At 39.3% G+C, this 16,509-nt stretch overlaps 1 protein-coding gene across 1 annotated transcript in view; it reads right to left on the minus strand.

Annotated features, from left to right (window-relative positions):
* The window catches only part of TRIM44 (tripartite motif containing 44), a gene marked incomplete at its 3' end in the record, with an annotated part of 103,931 nt that overhangs the window by 59,078 nt on the left and 28,344 nt on the right, over nt 1-16,509 (minus strand). The window contains 2 exon segments of the mRNA XM_084236410.1: nt 7,313-7,331; nt 10,394-10,633. Coding sequence (XP_084092536.1) covers nt 7,313-7,331; nt 10,394-10,633 — 259 coding nt within the window.

The following is a 16,509-nucleotide window of genomic DNA, read 5'->3' on the forward strand; positions in this document are numbered from 1 at the left end:
TATACAAAAACCTGTAGCATTCCTATATACAAAGAGTAAACCAGAAGACAAAGAAATAAAAAAATCACATTTATAATCACTTCATAAGTGAATTAAATACTTAGGAATAAACTATACCAAGGAGGGTAAAAGACTTGTACAGAGAAAACAATAATACATAATTAAAAGAAATAGATGATGATATAAGGAAATAAAAAAGATATTCTTTGATTATGAATTGGAAGAATGAGCATTGTTGCTAAAAAGTCCATCTTACCCAAAGCAAGGTTCAATGCAATTCCTATCAAAGTTTCAGTGGTATTCTTCAAAGATATAGAGCACTACTGAAATTTATATGAAACTACAAAGACCCTGAAAAACTTACTAAAAAGAAGAATGGAGGTTATCACACTCCCATATTTCAAATTACACTATAAATCTACAGTAACTGAAACAGTATGGCATTGGGATAAAAATAGACACACTGATCAATGGAATAGAATTGAGATCCCAGAAATAAATCCATGCCTATATGGACAATTATTTTAGACCCAAGAGTATAAACTGCAAAAATCAGTTTTTTCAACACAGTGTTGGGAAAACCAGACAAGCACATGTAAAGAATTAAACAAACCACTATTTCACACCATACACAAAATTTAACTCAAAATGGATTAAAGGTTTGTCAGAGATGAAACCATAAAATATATTGAAGAAAATATAGGTAAAAGACTCCATAACACCAGGTTCAGGGATGTTTGGGGGTAGTCAACTTCAACTGCAAATGAGACTACATCAAATGCTAAAGCTTCTGCACAATGAAAGAAATTATCGTAAAAAATGAAAATATACCCTAAATACTACACACTACCCTAGATACCCTTGATACTAAGTGGAGGAAAATATCGGCCCATCATACAATTGACAAGGGGCTAATATGCAAGATCTACTATGAACTCACACAACTTAACAAGAAAACAAATAACCCAATCAAAAACTGGGCAGAAGAGATAAATAGATACTTCTCCAAGGAAGAATACAGATAGCTAACAGACACAAGAAAAAATGTTCATCATCATTTATCAATAGGGAAATGCAAATCAAAATCTCAATGAGGTACTACCTCGCCCCTGTGAGAAGGCCCATACTTTTGAAACAACATGTGTTGCTTGGTGAGGGTGTGGAGAAAAAGGAACTGTTGAACATCAATGGTGGGAATATAGATTGGTTCAGTTCTGATGGAAACAGTATGAAGATTTCTAAATTTTTAAAAAATAGATCTACCTTACGATTCAGCAATTCCATTCCTAAGTATCTACCCGAAAGATGTTACAACATTTACTTAAAGACGTACGCACTCCTATGTTCATGGTGGCACTGTTTACAATAGCTAAATTACGGAAACAACCTAAGTGCCAATGACAGATGAGTGGATTAAGAAGATGTGGCATATATAAATAATGGAATATTCCTCAGCTATAAAAAGATGTAATCTTACAATTTATGATAACATGGATGGAACTGGAAGGGGTTATGCTAAGGAAGAAAGACAAATACTGGATAATTTCACTCATATGTGGAATATAGAAAAGCAAGAGAAAACTTGAGGCATATAGAAAACACAAGATCTCCCATTATAGCATAGAACAGAAAAATGAACCTAAAATAAACCCTAGAAATCTGACTGAGAACTAGGGGAGGAAGCAAAGAGGGAGGGAGGCTAATGGACTATGGGAAAAGATTATGGGTGATCTGGTGCTGGTGTGGTGTTGTAATATACATCTAAGGAGGTGTGAACTCACACCCCCAAATCATATACAATGCTGCAAACTACTGTTATCTCAGTAGAAATGAGGCAAAAGGAAAAAAATGAAAAGAATTCCTCTGCAATCATTCCTGCTTAAGAGATTGGAGTACAGAGCTCCCAGAAGTGAATGTGATCCTGATAAGCCATGAAATCAAAAATATAAACAAGGTTAGCCTGCTAAGCATCATAACTATTGTATTGGATATCAAAGGGAAGTTGATTAGAGTGAAACCACATCACACAAAATGACATCCAAGCTCTTTCCTATTGGGCCTTTTTTTCCAGCACTATGAAGCCAGAAAATGCAGGCAGATCTATGTTCGAATATAGGCTTTGCCTAGCCGGCATTTTCAATGTGATAAACTAGAAGTGCCTCAGCAGAATTTTCCATCTGTGAATGGATTCTCTGGTTATATACCAACATGAACAAAATGAAATAAAGTTGTGACTGCTATGTGCAAGTACCTGAAACTCAATTACTCTAGCAAGGAGGGTTCCTTTTATTATAAATAGGCAGCACAATGCATAGCATGGCTTCATCCTTCATCGGTGACTAGAGGATAAATAATCTATATCAACAGGGGAAAACAAAGTCAGTTCAGGCTCTACAACAGGAAATGTAACAGTTAAGAGACTCTCCACACTGAAGGCCAACTTAGATGGTGGAAGCCCACTTCTGCATAATAAGCAGCCCTGATAGTTCCATTCCATGTCACAATGATCAAAGTTATTTTCTTTGGTTTCTCGCTATGTCTTCTAAAATGAAGATAATGCAAAATCAAAAACATGAATTTGCAGTCAGAGGACATAAGAAACCTAAATGTATCACTGTCTTAGTCCTGCTTATGTCTACAAATGAAGACCTCAGGAAGAGAAATGCCATATCTAAGAACACAGTTATTATTTTGGAGGGAAAAAGTATCGAGCTTATAGTCCCAAGTTTTGAAAGTAACAAAATTAAGAAGATTAAAAAAATCGACCACATTACAAAGCCTATAAGGAGATTCCTTCCACTCCATATTTGCCATTAGACTATATTCCTCCACACAACTATATCCCAAAAAACTGGTTAACCAAGGGAGCAGGGGGAAAGAAAGACTAATGTTGACAGAGAAATAAAAATGGAGTGCAAGATATTAAATAATTTGCCCAAGGTCACATAGTCAGTCACAGGCAGACCAAGAATAGAAGGTGGGTCTGCTGACTCTCTGCAAGCCCCAACTCCTCCAGAACATGCTGCCTGTTTGATCACAGATATCAGAATAGGTCAGATTCACACTGATCTCAGCAGGGGATTTTCACCTGAATAAGAGCCAGCTCTGAAGATGAAAATGCTATACAAGCCCCAAGTATGGTTGTAACTATTAGAAAAGCATTTTACTCTTTGTTAAAAAAAAATACAGAAAACCTCAATAGCAAATCAAAATTTAATATTGATCTCATTCCCTTTTCCTCTGAATACAAGAGTTTAAGGGTCCTTCTCTCTTTCTTCCTCCTACTACACAACAGCTTTCCAGGGAACAGATCCCACTGCCACCCCCTCGCCTGGAATATATATTATTTCTCAGCAGGCTCTGGCAGGAGTAGAGAGGGAGCCAATCTGTAATGGAGGGAACACAAGATCTCCCATTATAGCATAGAGAAGACAGAAAATTGCTGCCAAAAGTGTAAATTGCTTTTTTTTTGCTTGGGGAAAAAAAACCACTCTGGGCTTCAAAGATGACTCCACAGTGGTTAATATACATGTTTTACATATTAGGACTTTTGTTCCTTCATGCCCTCCAGGAATCCTTGCCATCTCTGAATAGGAAGAATGAATTATCGGATGGCAAGGGAGGGACAAAGACGGCTATTCTGTGGGGCCCAGGAAGTGTGTAAGTGCCCCCCCTTTGCTGCTGACCCTCAGGGGACACTGAGTAAGAATGAGATGAAGGAATATTTCTATAATAAGAGAGGTTAAGGAGAAGAAAAGTTGCTTATAGAAAACAAAAATTAAATGTTGAAGCAATTAAGAACTCTCAGGTTAGAGGACAGGAGCCAAGTGGGGCTCTGAAGGCTGTGTGAACATATGGAGGGGTTCACTCAAGACTACAGGGAAGGGTGTCCCAACAGTCTGAAGGCAGCTGAGGGCATCGGGCATGACCACTAAAACCAACCAGTCTCAAGTCCTAGCTTTTCTATTTAGCTGTGTGATCTCTAAGGCAAGTGACTCCTTCTATGCAGTAATTACTTTCTTTTACAAGTGGGCTGACAACTACAATGTAAGTTTTACATGAGGATGGAGAACATATAGATAGAACACTGTATAGAGTAAACCTTCAATAAATGGTAGCTATGCTTATTACTGTTGCTGGCTAGCAGAACAACTACACAATATAAACTAGGACAAGGAACAGACATGACCAAGAAAGCACAAAAATTTGGCCATTTCATGTCAAAACGCTTGACAAGTGAAAACAGAAAAGAGGAAAGAAGGCAGGGACACTTCAGCTGGTAGGAAGGGAAGTGGGGAGATTGATTATAAACTGACATGTTTCAGTAGGACAGGAATTTCCTTTTGTCCCTGCCACTTTGAAGAGTGTCAGAATGCAATTTTCTTGGACTTCTGTGTGTACGGTGGGGAAGGAGCCGTGTGGAAAGAAAGTGAGCAAAGGAGGCACAAAGGTAACAGTCAAAGCAGGCCTGGAATGCAGGGTCCCAGGTGCACTGGTCTCCCATCCCGTGGGCAGCAGACACTCATTGCTCTGTTTCTGTTATACAGCAAACCCACGTTTAATGCTGTCAGCAATACAGAGCCTTTGGGAACAAAACACTGTTTGGCTTATGGAGATGGTAAAGCATATATCATAAATGAGAGAAATTTCAGATCAAAGAAGATCTGCCCCAAAGTGTTAATTGGAATAAACTGAGCCAACACAATTTGTTTGGGTAGTTCAACACCAACAAACTGAATGGAATCAACAAGTATGAATTTAAAGATTAAAAAGAAAATTTGACTCTTCTTTCCTCTTTCTGCCAAATTGGAACATGTTCTTCAAGTGCTCATTGTACCAAAAAAGGTTCTGTCAAATCCCAGTCCAACAGAATCCCTGCTGACATCCATGGCAGCCTGGCTTGAGGGAGATAGCTTGACATCTTGATTGTTAGTAAAGAAACTTTGCTTCCCCACTACCTTATCAACATGACATGAAGTGATCTGCAATTAAACTTCAAAGTCAGCATCACACATTGAACAGGAGCTCTGAGGGTAGATAATCTCATGAGGTCATCTGTATTCTTCTAATCAAAGTCATTCCTGGAATAGGCCAAATATTCACAAGATGAATGTGTTCACCCTAGTCAGAATTCCTCAAGACAGAAATATTATTTCTACCTTACGGACTCTGCACACTACAATTGCTAAGCTGTTTTCTTTGTACTCTCTTTCTGGGGGAGGAAAAGGTCTTGATGTGGCCTGCATTTTAAGGAACTAGAGCTTGTCTTGAGAGTGGAAGAGATGAAGAACTAGGGAGATAATTCTACGAGTAGGTCTAACCAAAGGTCTGGGAAAATGGGGAAACCTTGATTGATAACTAGAGAAGACATTGATTTAGCCTCCTAGCACTATTAGCCTGGCCTACCTCGCCTCCTAGGCTCTAGTGTTGACCCACCTCCAATTCGTTCTCCACTCTGCAGTCAGGAGAGACTTCCAAAATGCAAATCTATCCAGCTTCCTGTTTAAAATTCCTTAATGCCTTCTCACTGCCTGCAGGACAGAATTCAAATACCTTGAGGAGGTCTATCAGGCCCTAAATAGTCTGGACTGTTTAGTTCATTCTTCTACTGTCTGGAGCTTTTATTCCCTAGAGCCAGAACTACCCCTACGTCTGCTCCATTTCTGCCATCTCATCTCTCAAAACTCTCTATAGAACCTCTGCTGGGAAGCCTCCTCTTTTCCTCCAAGGCTGATGTGGGAGCCCTTCCTGGAGCACCCTAAGGGGTCCCCTGTCATAGCTCCCCCCATATTATTAGTGCTGCATTAGGTGCTTGTCTCTCTCTCTATCTAGATTTGGGATCCCGAGAGCAGGGGCCATGTCTGTTCTGGCTACCATTCCACACCCAGTATGTAACAGCACAGTGTTCTAGAGTAGGGTCATAAGAAAAGTAATAGAGGGGCGGAGGGGACAGGAGAGAAGGGAGGAAAAAAGCAAAGAAGGGGAGAAAGGAAGATGGGGAGAAATAAACCCCGAGGAACTGGTTACTAAAAGTAGCTGGAAGATGGCCTCTGAAGGGGCTCCCTGAGGCTCTGTAGATTTAGAGCAGAGCATATGGTGCTAACCAAAGTAGACAAGAAGCTAGATCTAAGCTGAGATCTACAGCTCCCAAGGGAGGGAAGCACCAGGAGATGCAGATGTGGGCTAATATTTGGCACTAAAAGAGGGGAGGGAGAAAGCCAAAAAATAAGTAGTTTTTGTTGGTTTGTAAATAAAGCAAAAGGGCTGAATCCCGCCTCCTCTAAGGTAACCCTGAGCAAGTAAGTTAGCTTCTTTCAATGAGAAATGTGAAGTATAAGTTACTTTCACACTAGGTTCTGAGGAGTCCTAGGTGTCTGCCAAGTCCCTCAGGTCTATTAAAATGAAGAGAAAGTTTCACAAATAGATATGCTCCAACTTTCATGAGAGAAAAGTTGTTTTTTGTACACTGGGGTTCTATTTAAAGCCCATTTGAAAAAGTACCCAGTGCTTCTGCTGCAACTGAAGTTTGAATAGCAATGGCTGGGATGATTTTCCTGACCCCTTCCCACCTTAATAGTCCTTGATCCTACGTGACAGAGGAGGTCTGTCTGGACACTGCATTTACTTGTACAAATGCCCCTGGACTGTGTTAATGGCACAGCGCAGCAGTTCCTAGAGCTTGTTCACATCGCCTGAATAGAATGACAGGAAAGGTAATTTCTTTATTTGTGGGTTCACTGCATTGCTGAGGCTACAATAAAATGCACTTTTAAATTACTTATAGTGGTAGAGAAGCACAAAGGAGCAATTTCTTTTTCCTAAACAAAGTTTTGTATACCTATGACCTAGGATTCATTGTATAGATGTCTTGAGTCAGACACAAAGATGTTATAGGTGAGAAATAAAGAATATTGGATCTACCAGCCATTAAAAAAAAGCAATCCCATTCCAATCAAGAAAGAACAATGCAAAAGTTTATCTAGTCAGTCCACCCGACAGCCTAATTATCATTCAAATGTAGTACCTACTCTTCTTAACAAGGTATTCTGAATGTGCTAAAGAATAAAGCAAAGTTACTGTTATTACATACTTTAAAGTCTACCTTTATCTGAAGGTTGCAGGCAGGAAATGACATAGATGGGGAAAGAGATGGGAGTCTTACAAAATAAAATCTTCAAAGCCCTGGCTTAAGATGGTGATCCCTTTTCTGTGCCATTCCTTGACTGTCCATATTTCACTGGACATTAAAAGGCCCAAAATGTCAGTCTACCTCAATTCTGAGAACAGACATGCAGCAATAATATGGTCTTACCTGGGTCCGTCTTCATCACCTTAAAAAACAAACAGAAAGAAAGAGCTTTAGAAATCACCATCGGTAGAGACTGATACAGAGGCTTTCAATTCCCTCTCCTCTTCCAACCTGAAAGCGGGGCTCATGCATTTATTTCATCACAGACAAGCCAGAAAATGTCCAAATGCTAAGACAAGGGAAGATATAATCCTATGTTCAAACTGCCTAGCAGAGATGAACCGATAATTTGCTCTTGCAAGCAAAGAAGTGAATGCACAGACCTAGGAGGCCTAAATAATAGCCTCACCTTTTTATTTGTATGGTTGGCAGTATTCAGTTCTGAGCAAACGGAGAGCCCAAAATAGCAGCAGGTCTTAGGCAAAAGCTGACCAGCTCCAAAAGCATCAAGCTGTTACCCTCAAAGACTCGTCTGTGCCTGGTCTAGCAATTTTTCTGCCAACATGAACAGAGCAACTCTAACACAAAGCAGGACACCATGGCAGAAAGGACACTGATCTGGGACTCAGGAAAGCGGGATTCTAGCTCAAGTTCTGTTAATTTATTAGTTATGTGCCCTTGGGCAAGTTAATTAAGCTGGATGTTGGTTTTCTTCTTTGTAAAAGGACAGCTCTAGCATTTGATGATCTATATTATTCTTCAAACAATGGTTTTTCCTTTTCTCATTTACTCTTTGCTAAAACAGCATGTGAAGGTTCTATCTCCAAGCACTGCATTTCCTGAAGCTAATTTATCAGTGATCACACCAAATTCCATTGAGCCTCCTTCTGTGACCCAACAACACTTTTCAAATGATTTTCAAGCCTTTTCCAAAGGACCTCACTCATCCTTTTTATGTTAATGTATCTTTACAGCCTCATCTTTAGCCGTTGAGGGTTGGTCCCAATAGAGAATATGATAACTCTTCAAAGAACTTCCCCTTGCCCCCATTTGATTGACTGATTGTTCCCAATAGTATAAAGGAGAATGAGTCAGACATGATGGGTTTAAACTTGACTCCATCCCTTGTTTGCTGTGTTCCCATGATCAAGTTATTTTGACTCTCTTAATTCTTAATGTGTAAAATGGGGAAAACTGTTCCTCTATTACAGGACGAATGTGAAAATTAAATATTGTGTATAAATGTCAAGCACAGTGTATAAAATATAAAATACACTTAATAAAAACTATCAAGATCAGTAACAATTTAGCCTGACTCATCAAGAAGTTCCTATATATAGGTGCAGAGGGTAAGAGATAAGTAACTCTAACGACCTAAAGGTAGAGGAGCTCCCGTTCAGGAGCAGGCAAAACACACACATGGAGAAAATGAACTATGACTAAATGTGTTAAGGGCTCTACTAGACATGCAAACCGTGTTTTGAAATTGCGAAGGAAAGTCACAGACACTGCCTCTCCTGGACAAGATGGGGAAGGCTGCACAGAGAAGATGACATTTATAATCGCAGTTGAGAGAGAAACAAGATTTTCCCAGGCTGGCAACAGAAGAAAAGTACTGTATTAGCAAGAGCAAAGGCAAAGCAGTTTTGTTTGTTTTTTAAATGTGTGTTTGAAGAATTTTGAGTTCTGTGAAACTAGAGGATGGATATGTGTGTGCATGTCTTGGCAGCAGGACTGAGGTTGGGGACCTGGGAGGTAAAGGAGATAGTCAGGACATAAGCTTAGAAAGGCGAGCTGCAGCAAGGAAGGTGATTAAAACCAGGTTATGCACTGGACGTGGAACAAGGGCATTTTAGCAGACTATTAAGGACCTGAAATAGAGGTTAATTATGTTAATAATTTCTACTCTCCTGACAGAGAATTGCAGTGAGTGGTGAAAGAGGGTATAGGGATGGGGAAGTTCTCTTTGCATTTTGACTGACACGTCTTTTGGGAAGTATTCACTAGTAATAAAAAATGTAATAATTTGAATTTAATATGAGTTGCATAATTATCAATGACAAAATTAAACCTTAACACAATTTTTCAATTAGTTTGGATGTTAAAATATAATTGTCTAGAAGAACCTTATGGAAAATGTATCCAGTTTTTCCTATGATTTAGGGCATATCCTCATCACAGTCACATATCTTTGTGCAATAATTAAGACATGGTTTTTTAAGTTACAGAAATATGGCTTCAAATTCTGGTTCATCAATTCCAACATGAGGCTTTTGGCAATTTATTTAACTCTTCCAAGGTTCAGTTTCCTCCTCTGCACAGGGAGATCCAATTTCTTACCTCCCAGGGAAGCTAGATGCAGAAGAACTAGATCTGCAAGGAAAATGTGTGCCAAACACTTTGCAAGTGTCTGGGACATTATAAGTGTGCTAGTGGACACTTCACTGTATTTTCCCTGAACTGTTAATAACATTTCTAGGGAGAGTGGGGAAGGACATAGGGCACAGGAGTTTGCTTTATGTTCATCCATTTTTGCTGTTTAGATGTATGTGGTTCTTTTCGGAACAAATAACCACTGGTTCAAAGCAACATGGGAAGGACCAGGGTTAAGAGTTTCACAGTGATTGAACATCTATCTTGTGTCTTTCATTCACACTTGTCCTTTTTTTAGTCCTTATAAGGCCCTAGTCCCCATGCCTCTCTTAATACAACATTTATACTCCCAATTTATGCTGTAGGCTCCACGCTTGAGGTATCTTTTCACTATTCACAGTGTCAATCCAAAATCTTTCATTCTGTCCTGCTCTATGTTCCCAATTCTGACATTTTTCAGTCAGCGCAGTTCTCAGCCCTGGGATGACCTTATTTATGGGCTCATTTTACAACATAGCTCTGTCACGGCCTTCTTCTCTGGCACTGATTTCCAGCTTCCTCCTTCGCTGCAATTAGTATTTGCCCCACTGACTATACTCTTTCAAGTTATGGGGCACAAATATTTTGCTAGGGTCACTTACTGGATCTAGGTCTTAGCAGCCAATCTTCCCAGACAGGTTTGCACACTAGTGTCAACATTTATAACCTACCGCTTTTGATTCTCTCGCTCATTCTCAGGGACCACAGCTAGGGAACATTCCCAGAGCTAACAACCTTGGTAGTTAGTTTCTAGTTCTCTTACTACCAATAAATGTAGACATTTTCTTTTACCTCTTCCTTTGGCTCAGCTGATTCATTAGAGGTATCAAGTTGTTCCTTGGCTTGGGCCATCTGGGTCATCAACCTCTCCATGTGGGATTGGACATCTGCCAATATCTCAGCCACATGAGCTGCGGCCATTGCTTCCTGGATGTCTACTAAATGAAAGGCTTTCTGCTCCTCATCAGCAATCGCTTTCTGAACTTCCTTAAATTCCTGCTGTATAAACACCTTCATCTGGCCCCGAGGTACCTGCAGAACACAGATAAGTAAGAAGAATAAGTTGCACATACAAGGAGATGGAAGGGTAGAGTTATTATTATAAGTGGCAGGTAGTCCTGGTCTCAAATACGAACCATGGTTCCTAAATGATTCTGAAGTTTTAAGGATATCACCTAAATCTGTTCCCCTATTATCTTTGATAAATTTCCTGCTAATCCTTTTGCCTCTTTCACTCTTCCTCAACCTTCCTTTTTGCTTTTCCTTTTGTTCATTTTTACATCAGCAATACATATTCACTATTAAAAATTTAATAGATGAATCTATATCATACAAAAATGAAATTCCCCTTCTTTATTCATTCCACTATCACTTTCTTCCTCAGAAGGTAATTACTATTAACAGTTTGGTATTTTTCCTTGCAGTCATTTGTATATATAGCTGTATACTTTCTGTATGTAGACAATTATGTTGTTTTTATACAAATGGATCATAGTGAACATATGGTTCTATATCTTGCTTTTCTCCTTAAAATATGTTAGTACATACAGATAACTTCATTCTTTGAGTTACTTTGAATATATACGAGATACAAATATATATGGATATTATACATATATAAAATGGATAAAATAGATCCATTAAATATTCCTCTTCTTAATTAAAATATAGAATATTTCTAAATTTTTAATATTTCTAAATTTCTAAAATATAGAATATTTCTAATATTTAAAAACAATATAGCAATGACCATCCTTGGATATACCTCTTAATATCTCATATAAATTTCTTTAGAAACTGAAAAATATGGATGATACTTCCAAACTGAGCTCCAAAATAGATGTACCAATGACATTCCCACCACAGAATGGAAAGTCAGCATTTCCTTACGCCTTCACCAATATTGTGCAATATCAAGCCTTTATATTTTTACTCTCCAATGGCTGAAAAAACATTGTTTTACTTTGCAACAACGGTGCAGACCAAAAAAAAATGCCTGTATTCTATATTTCACTAGAGCATAAGAAAAATAAACATAGTGAGAAACTACAAAAATAAGTACTTTTAAACTCCCTATCTTGTTAGTTACTACACTTAATGGTTATGTTTGCTCACAATCACATTTATTTTATGAGCAGTTTTGAACAGCTATGCATATTGAGTAGCTGAGGGAGAGAACAGGGAAGAGGTAGACAAAGGAGTAGGCCAGGGGAGAATTTTAGAGATGATAGAGAAAGAAGCTGCCACTTAAGTAAATAGATTTATTTATAGCTAGGTTTCATAGGTAAGGAAACAAACACAGCTGCAAACTTCTAAGAAATACAGAAAACTCCAATCCTTTTACTCTCAACTTGGTGCTCTTTTTCACTCTGATGGTCTGTTAGAAGGGAAATCAAACTCTGAAAACCTGGAGGAAAAAAAGGAGACTGAGGAAGCTAAAGACTAAAAGAGGGAAAGATGAACCCATTTTTAAGTAGACTTTTTTTTTTTAGATTTATTTATTTATTTATATAAGCACTGGGTACAGTCAGAAGTGCAGGAAGGTGAGAGAATTCACCAGAGCCAGAGCGGGGAGCAGAACAAGCAGACTGATGAAACACACTGCTGAGGGGAGCAGCGGGCAGCAGGAAGGTCTGTGCGCCATGTGGGACCCTCACCAGGCGGCCGGGGATCGAACCGGTGAACCCAGCGCTCAACTGCTGCACTTAAAAACTGAAGGAGACCTAATACTTTAAGCAGCTTCTGTAATTCTGCCATTAGAATCTCAAGACAAAATAAAGCCTGTGTAATTTGTATCCACTTCCAAATCAAGTGATTAAGTAACACAGCCCTTAGGAATTCATATGCTCTGCAGGTACCTCTCTCTGGTGCTAAAGAAAAGGAGACCGGGAGTGTTAAGTGTTATTAATGCCCATGAAAATCCTGCATCAGATTGAGAACTGTGATTTATGTTTATTTATGTAATTCCTTTCTTTGAGTGTGTATATTTGAGGATGTTATGCTTTATGGTAATCATTTATTGATGGATCTCTAACCTTGGAATAAAATTACAAGATCTAGTACCTTCTCTTATAGTATAAACTTTGGAATAACTTTTTTGAATGCCTAAGAAATTTTCTTAACAGTTCCAAGTAACAAAAAAAAAAATGGAGAGCATAATAAAAAGTGACTTGAACGTACTTTATTAGACCTCACCTACACATGTGGTCTGAAGATAGGGAGGTGACATCACAGCCAGGAAAGGTATAGTCCAGTCTGCAGTCAGAGAATAAATCATGGCTTTCAAAAATTAAATTTTCTATTTCCCATTGCTTTATATGGGTTTTTCTACACTACACTTTATACAGATTAGGCCACAAATAAGAATTAGAAGGTAGAAAAATCTAAAACAATTTAGGGCTGTTTCTCATTCCCATTCTCTCCTACCTAACAAATAAGCATTCTCCAACCTAGCTCAAAATGGTAAGAACAAACTTCTGGGTCCATCCATCTGGGTTATTCTAGACCCAAACTTCTGACATTCACTCAAATTCAGAGCCCCAAAGATGAATGTGGTAGGTTGAGTGAGTACTCCGGAGAAATGACTCCTGTGAGGTAGCTTTTGAAACTCTTATCTTTCACGCTCCATTTCATCTCCTTGACAGCTGGTGTATTACAAAATGATAACATTGGTGACACAAAAGTTTCCTTTATATAACATCTATTAGTAATTGCCAAACCTTATAAATGCCTTGGCCTAAAAAAGATTTAAATGTGAAACCCCAAAATATAATATAGTCAAAAGTATAACTACTCTGGTTAAAAGAGGTCTTTCCTTCCTTCTCAAAGTACTTCCCAGCATTGGTACTGGTCTCCAAGAAAATGCCACGGAAAGGTCTAGGGCCCCTTACACATATGAAACCTAAAAGGAACTTTCTCCCCTGTTTTTTTGTTTGCTTTTGATTTTTATTGAGATAAATTCACATACCATAAATTGTACACTGATTTTTTAAAAATAGTGTTTAATTTGTGATTTTTTTTACTGTTAAGCAATTTTTAAATAAATTTTATTTTTATATTCCCTATACAATTGCAATTGCAACCCCCTTATTTTGACCCCAATCCCTCCCCTCCCCGCCCCCCGCCCCCAGCTTTCTCCCTTTGATTGGCCTCTAAGTGCATAAAACCTTAAAGCCCCAGGATTAGCAAGTGGTGTATCTTTGCTATAGTTACACTAGTATGAAATGCTATGTTATTATTTAAACAAAGCATTTTACTAAAATTACTGAAATAGAGCCTTCCTTGTAATTTGAAACAAATGGCAGCCTATTTGTGAATGGCCAGAGTAATTAGTGAGTGTCTAATTGTTCTCATTAGAGCTGAGTCCAACTACCTCATTTTATATATGGACAAAAAGGCTCAGAGAACTACACTAAAAAAGTCAGGTTAAGAAACCAACTTTCCTCTGGCCTAGGTCAGTGCACTTTCTGTTACAACTCATTGCCTCTTAATGATCCCTTTCTGCCTGTTTAAATTTCTTGAAATTAATTTCTTCTTAATGGAGATGTTTCCTCAGTTAACAGGGTGCCTCTGTGGCTATCCCTGCGGGGATGTGATTCTTGGGATAAAGAATGAACATCTGAAGAGTAAAGTCTTATTCCATGGCACTTTCCATGCGCTCTTTTACTTAATATTTCCAGGTTAGGCCAGACGCAAGAGGCATGCGCACTTGCACAATGGCACTTTAGACACACATTATTAAAGACACAAAATTATGAATTAAGAGCTTGTACTTAAAAATACCACCATTCAATGTGCTTGACGTAGGCTGGGAGCCATTAACACCTGGCTAGCTGGGCTGTAGGAAACCAAAGTTTTATTAACTTTTCTATTTAGGCTAATTATAAAAACAAGTATATCAGATATAAAGCATCATAGCCTAAGCTAAGATAGATGTGTTTCAGAAAAGAGCTGCACAAAAGAAAAGCATCCAAGTCTACACTGATTGAGATATCAGAAATACGTCTTATCTCAGCCAAATTTCCTACAAGGTTTAAAACAGCCTCCTCCACAAATGACTAAAAAAAAAAAAATGCAAACTGCATGCAATAAAGAAGATTCTACTTCCTTCAAAATCATCTTTAGTCCTTTTTTTTTCCTCCTCTAAACTGTAACTATTCTAAAGTAGAAAAATGAAAAAGCAGGAAGTGGCGCTTTTCAGACACTGCAAGTCGTCCTCATTCCCACAGCACAGGGCCCCCCAGCATGCCAATGTCCCTGGAAACTGTCAGGTGGGAATCTCCAAGTTAAGTCTTGTGTATAGTCTCCAGTATTTAGTCTGGAACTGTGCTCCAAGAAAGACCCTTCCAAACTTCTGCCAGGATGCCGTGAGGCAAGGCAAGACTGTCAACAACGAGGACAGAGTTCCCCTGCTGCCCTGGCCCTCTTTTATAGACACCACAGTTCAGGTAACCATCCAGCCTGTAATATTTGAAGTCAAGTTTTATTTTTTTCCACCAAATAATGAGTCTCAGTACTTGTCTGAAGGAGAAATTATGAGACCTTTGCTTAGGGTCTTGCATGTAATGGCAGTCGATACATTCTGACCAAATATCAGGAGCCATCCCACATCTGCCGCTCCATGCCAGGCTGGCTGAAGAGTCTTCCTGCTATGAAAAGTACCTTCTTTCCATTCGCTTCCCCTTACCCTCCACTAAATATTCATACCCACTCTCTAGATGCAAATGCTCCATTTTAGCATTACCTACTCACCCTACCTAGGTGCTTGCATGCACTCTAACTTGCACCACGACCTTGCTGAAACAAAATTCTAAGTCAGAAAGGTTTCTGGATGATTTAAGGAAACTATTTTGAATCCAGATCCTATTTCCAATTTGTTCTAGGCTAGCTTTATCTCCCTTCTCACCTCTACTTGGTCTTGAATTCTTGACTTTCCAATCTTGACCCCAAATCTCACCTTTGGCCCCTTCAGACTTAGTAATAATATGTGCCCCTCACTCCCTCCCCCTTGGTGTGCAGACCTTAGTTTTGGTTACTTAATCTTTGATATGGTTTTTACCATTCACCCCCAGAATTATATTCCCTCAGATAGGAGCCCCACAATTTAGTCAGAACACACTGGTTTCCCACTATTTCTGCCAGAGTGCTTCTTTTGAGACTATAAATTTTGATATTTGAGCCAATTCTATATTGTTCTTTAACAGCTTCCTGCATATGACCCTGTAATATGCGTCTTCTCAATCTCCTCCCCCTTCATGGTTCTCTCTTCCTCATATACAAACACAAATAAAATGTCCTTGTACATAAGTGTGCATGTACACACACACCCAGTGTGCTCAGGAACACATTTTCTAGAGCCTTCATACTCACAAAATCTTAATAAACACCTAAACTGCACCTGCTAATCAGCTGTGAAGTGGAGAGCAACTGCGTGCACTAGTCACGTGAGGGCGCCAGTCCCAGCACACCGATGAGCAGTCCTCAGCACGAAAGAAGGAGCGATCTCTGTGATTGCGGCATCATTGCCAGATGTCTTCTCTGTGGTCATGCTGCCAGCTGCTATCGTCTTATTGCCATGACAACTTTATGTACAACCCCAGTCATGGTACCAACTGGATGCCCCCAAGAGCATCACAAGAGGATTTTTGGGTTCACTTTGAATCTATACTATTGCTTGCTCTTAAGATGCTTCTCTCTTTGCTTGACCCCAGGGTGACCATAAAAAAACAATCACAGGGCCTCCCCGTTGGCGCAGTGGTTGAGTGCTGGGCTGCAAAGCTGCCCGCAGCCTCTGCAGCACCGGTTCGATCCCCAACCACCGGTGAGGATCCCACACGGCGCGCAGACCTCTCCTGTCGCACCTGCTGCTCCCCTCAGCAGTGTGTTTCGTCAGTCTGCCTGCTCTGCTC

The sequence above is a fragment of the Talpa europaea genome, assembly GCF_964194135.1.
Source record: "Talpa europaea genome assembly, chromosome: 1".
Classification (NCBI taxonomy): Eukaryota; Metazoa; Chordata; class Mammalia; order Eulipotyphla; family Talpidae; genus Talpa; species Talpa europaea.